Here is a 5,764-nt window from a genome sequence, read left to right on the forward strand (position 1 = left end):
ATTTTATTTTAGAATCAATGATTTTTTTTATAGTATGGATTTTATGTACAGGAAATCCCATATACACGTAATATTGCGAGACGAATTCGTTGTATACGGCTGCGACGGTTAAGCTTTAGAGTAATTTTGTTTTCATGCATGCATGTAAGCACCATGAAATTTTATATCTCAAATATACTCTCAACTATTTTGTAATCAAGACTTGCTTAATCAAATATATTCCCGTAACAAAAAATTAATATTGAACCAACAGAAATCCTAGTGAATTCAAATATAAAAATAATATTAGATGTTTTTCCTTATATCGAAGATGTTCTATTTATGCTAAATCAGTGCCTCTTTTTAAAGACATCAAATTGAAGAATTAAATTTATCATATCAAGCAGAATATTTCCACTTCATTGCCAGAAAGTTGTTTTAATAGAAATCGCTAAATCATGGGTACATACTAAAATAAGTGAGATACATAAGGGGGGGATATTTCCTTAGAATCCTATATCAGTATGTGTATTTAGATGCATTCATTTACTTTGAAGATGCTTGTCATATTGTCAGCCTGCGTCATTGTGGTGTGTGTTAACAACGCCGAAAGTGCAGTCATCAATTTTGAACGCTTATGCCAAAGTACTGAAATTGATTACGGATTTCGAAAAGGCATATGGCAACAGGATGCGGTCCACTTCTGTTTTCCATCCCCAATATTGAACAACAAATGTCAGACAATCGGTAAGACTAAAGTGATGGAACATTTTACACACAAGCACAGACAGAGACCTTAGAAAGTAGGAAAGAAGAAAACAGTTAACATTATACTACTGACATTTTGAAGTCCTTACGATGCTTCAGCTTTCTGAAAAGTAAAATTTTCACCGCGTCCAAATGTTGAAGCTAGCTAAAGTATCGCATTGACCGAGATGACGTCGGTGATTGTTTCATTATATGATTGAATAATTCAAAACATTGACACCGACAACTAGAGCCTATAAAACGATACTTGATCGACCATCTTAAATTTACATCTACAGTGCAAAACCAAGTAGAAATTAAATAGAGATGCGAGTTTTCATTGGACGCCCAAAAATGATTCCCAATCGTATCAATATCGGAATTTCCAATTCATTTTGGCCTGATGTAAAAAAAAGAAAAAGTGATTAAATACAAAGATAAATATAATGTTCTATTTTTATTAGTTTGCTCTATCCCAGCCAATCGAAAAGCTCGGAATTATTCAATCATATAATAAAGCGATGTATTATTTCAGTGGCGGATTTAAGGGAGTGCATCCAGCGCGCGCCCCCTAAAATTTTCAAAATCAAGGTCAATCGATTTAGGAAAATGTGAATGGTAAAAGAAGCAATAATTTCTTCCACTCTCGGAGAATAATTAGATGAACTTAAATTTTTTCCAAAAATCCTTAGAATTTGCGTCATTTTATTGATTTCACCTTACATGTACTAAAAATGACAGAAAATATTACAAATTACTACTTAGGAGACATATTTCAGACCCTATAAAATCTGTCAAATTCAGGAGCTTCCGGACCCCCACCTCAAGGTGGCCCCCAGACCCCCTGTCTCATAAACTTGCGCCCTCTAACCCCAATTCCTGGATCCGCCCCTCCTTTATTGTGACTTCTCCATTCCATTCTTCTATATTCCTTGTAATTTTATATGCATGCATATATATATATATATATATATATATATATATATATATATGATTAAACAGTTGAACAGAAGACGTAATTCGTAACATAGAGAAGGAATTCTAATTTCAGTACAAAAGTCATCTTTTCCTTATATGCATGCATTTTTAAAAAGAATTTTATATTATAGCGGCAACGCGAGGAATTAACTGCACGACGGTTGGTGAAAACTACTTTCTACAGGGCGGAAAACCTGGTAGACAGGCAGTGTGCTGTGAAAAAAAAGGTAACGATACTAAATTTGATTTATACACAAATGACGAATAACTCTAAATTCAAAGAAATGCCATAACTCTGGTAAATTCTTTCGTTTTAAAATGAATAATAAGCATTTCTTTGCTTTAACTGATATGATTTATGAGTAGAAATCAAAATTTTATTTCACATTACAGGTATGACTTTAACCAACTGCTCTAGAGCAAAGAAGACATTTTCATTTACCCATGGATTCAATATAATGTATTTTGAGCGGGTCCTTAGGGAACTCATCAGGTATTGTGTTACGTTATTCACGGGAGTCATATATTTATACATGTAGAAGCATTATAGCATTACTCACTCATACATAGTCATGTCCCTATTCAATTATTAGGGAAAAACTTAAAAGATTGAATAAAATAAATGAAATAAAAGCCGATGAGTTTTTTAATATTATCAGTACCTAGCCATGAATACTATTTTACATTCTGTTTTCTTATTCTGTTGCTAGCACACCTTCAGCAGGAGATGTAACCGAGTTTGAAATCGAGTTGTGTGACCCCGTAACTGATGCAGCTGGGACATCAAGTGGTACACTACCACCACTACCCACTGATCTGAAATTGAATTTATAACATACTCAACTACGATTGAGATTTTCTGTAGTTATATGCAAAAGCCATGAATAAAATATAATGAGCTCGAGAAGACTGATTTATATATTCCTAGTTTATTCAATAAACCCGAGAAGACTGATTTACATGTATATGTTCCTAGTGTATATCATAAGCTCGAGAAGACTGATTTATATATTCCTACGTATATAACGAGCTCGAGAAGACTCTGATTTATATATTCCTAGTTTATTCAATAAACTCGAGAAGACTCTGCTTTATATATTCCTAGTGTATATCATAAGCTTGAGAAGACTCTGCTTTATATATTCCTAGTGTATATAATGAGCTCGAGAAGACTCTGATTTATATATTCCTAGTGTATAATATAATAAGCTTGATAATACTTTGATTTATATATTCCTAGTACATGTATATAGGGTTGTCACCATTGGTGGTTCACTAAATTCTCTTGCCAATCTAGGATTATCCAAGAGTTTAGGAAGGTTGTACTTTAAGTTTGTTCTGGTCCTTCAAGGTAAGGTGGTAGGTGGTGACCAGGGCTACTCTACAGCCTTTAGTTTTCTCCCTACACTGCAGAAGTGAAGACCTGTCAATTGTTTTAACCTCATTAATGGCATTAGTGACAGATAGCGGCTTGTGACCCCGTATACATAAATGATACTTTAATTGTTGACTTTGTTGTTCAAAAGATTCCTCGCTGGAACAAATTCGTCTGGCACGAATGGCTAGGTCTTTCGGTACACTCTTGAAAATGTGATGTGGGTGGCAGCTGGATGGCATCCTGTTCCTATGATTGAGATGAACACTACATATCGGATTCGCCGTCTAAATTAGTGGATATTTTGGCGTCTTGAAAAGCGCTCTTTTCAACGCCCAAGTCTGAATCAAAGTACTGAAAGTACTGATGGGAGTTGATTTTATGTAGCTTTGCATCAGATGCTTCTGGAATTGAGAATGATTCCAAAATAATAATAAAAAAATAGAGAGAAGTACACTCATAAGTCATAAACTTATGTTGTGTCTCTATAAAAATCAACGCGCAATTATTTATGTTTATATACATATAGACACTGGTAAGTTAACACATTGTCTGGATTGTATTTTACTATTCCAACATATTATGTAGTAATACTCTTAAAATTGCTCATTTTTGTTAAAATATGTCACTACACAAATATTCTAGCACAAGAACGTGTTTGAAAAACTCCAAACATAACTTAATAATTCTTTGGTTTATGCTAATTTTTGATGTTTTTCCTACAAGTCCTCTTAAAGATTGACACGACTTACACAACTAAACAATTCCCCATTGCTTGAAGTGCAAGAACTTGTACTTAAACACCAGCCTTTATCTTTAAAATTATATATGATCTTAAAATTTGAAATTCAATTCCTAGAGCTCTTTGCAAATCATCTAGGAAAATATCGATGTACATAACTTCGTAAGCATCAACAAATAACAGTAAAATAGTTCAAATTTATTCAATTTACAAAAATACCCATGTGGTCTTAATTTTGCACATGTGAAATTGTGAAGATAACGGACAGTGATCAATTTCATAAATCCTAAAAGGAATATAAGAGTTTGACGAACACGGAGTCCTGTATAAATTAGAGGTTGGACCTGGCGCCTAGGAGGAGTAAGCATCCCCAGTCTTGATCACTTAAACGCATGTGATTGTGTACAGGACTCCATGTCCCACCCTTCCTTGTATTTTTAATGGTATTTTGGGTGTTATTTTGATAAAATATGAAACTTCAGTCAGTTCAGTATTCTTTTAATGGAATACTCAAATCTCGCATATAAATGGGTTTTTGTTTTTGTTTATTTGTTTGGTTTTGGGGGTTTTTTATGGCTTTTTTTGTTGTTGAAATGTCATATCAACGATTGTTAAAAATGAATAAAGTGTGCAATTTAGCCGGTTACATTTTTAACAAACCTGCACTTTGCTGAGAAATCCTATAGAAAGAGCAATTACCAACTGAAAAGAACGGTAATTCTAAATCTACTGATGATTCTTGGATTAAATGCATCGCTATTTGGTGCGCAATAATATCTGCAAAGAAAGGATATCTTTCTGTTGCGGCCCACTATTTTTAAAACACCCCTCCCCCCCAAAAAACGTGAAGAGGTTTAGCTGCAAGAAAAGTTAAGAGAATACTGGAACAGTAAAAAGACGATAGTTTATTGTGTGCAAACGGCCAGATAAGTTTAGACTTATAGCATGGAAAATAGGGGAAATTTATCTTTGGTGTCCTGGGTGTCAGAAAATACGACAGAAAGTGAAAATGATAATTTAGATTTGGATGTAATTTTTTTTTAAAATTTCCAATGTCTGGAAAAATCATTGAAAACATATCCAAATATTTCACCTTTGTAGACCCCTAATCATGATTTGGAGCATAATGGTGTTGACAAAATGCCTACTTGAAGGATAGATCAAAACAGAACAATATTTGATTATGATCTAAAATGATATAGGAGTTGGGATTGGAAGATGTTAGTCGTTTTTAATAATAATAATTATTATGCACACCACGTATGTGTGCGATGCATGCACATGTGCTTCTTGATGGCATGATATTTGTTTAATCTTATAACATAAAGTTTTGATTCTTTTTATCAATAACCCAAAGAAATAATACTATTTGATTTTTATGATCGAATTTGGATCTGAACACATGGAAGGGGCTCGATGAAAATTGCTGTTTACATAGAGTCACACCTTTTGAAAAACGAACGTTATGTGAAGCATTGTCAATTGCAATTTAACTAAAGTACAGACATATATTATATTAAAAATATATAAGTATATCAATCTGACTAAAGTACAGACATATATTATTTCAAAAATATATAAGTACATTGTATATCAATCTGACTAAAGTACAGACCTATATTATATCAAAAACATAGGTATATCAATCTGAATAAAGTACATACCTATATTATATAAAAAAACCCATAGGTATATCAATCTGAATAAAGTACATACCTATATTATATTAAAGATATATGGGTATATAAATCTGACAAAATTACAAACCAAACCGTGAAACGCTCTGAAGGTTTGAATCATATTTGTCTTTCCAAAACCGGCTTGGCCAGTTATAATGAAATTATGTTCTCTTTTGCCAGGTTAAACGCCTTTACTTGGTCTTCGTTCATGTGTATGATTTAACGATATTCTCGTACCTTTTTTCGTGAAGCTAATTGTTGATG

General features: G+C 33.1%; 1 protein-coding gene across 1 annotated transcript; it reads left to right on the top strand.

The window, feature by feature from the left end:
• The first annotated feature begins 536 nt into the window (after positions 1 to 536).
• On the top strand, positions 537 to 2,538 carry LOC125647214 (uncharacterized). The gene is made up of 4 exons (XM_048873907.2): positions 537 to 726; positions 1,836 to 1,931; positions 2,098 to 2,197; positions 2,415 to 2,538. Exons 1-4 carry the CDS (start codon positions 537 to 539, stop codon positions 2,536 to 2,538), a joined length of 510 nt encoding a protein of 169 aa, XP_048729864.2.
• Positions 2,539 to 5,764: the final 3,226 nt, after the last annotated feature.

The sequence above is a fragment of the Ostrea edulis genome, chromosome 6 (genome assembly GCF_947568905.1).
Source record: "Ostrea edulis chromosome 6, xbOstEdul1.1, whole genome shotgun sequence".
Lineage (NCBI taxonomy): Eukaryota > Metazoa > Mollusca > Bivalvia > Ostreida > Ostreidae > Ostrea > Ostrea edulis.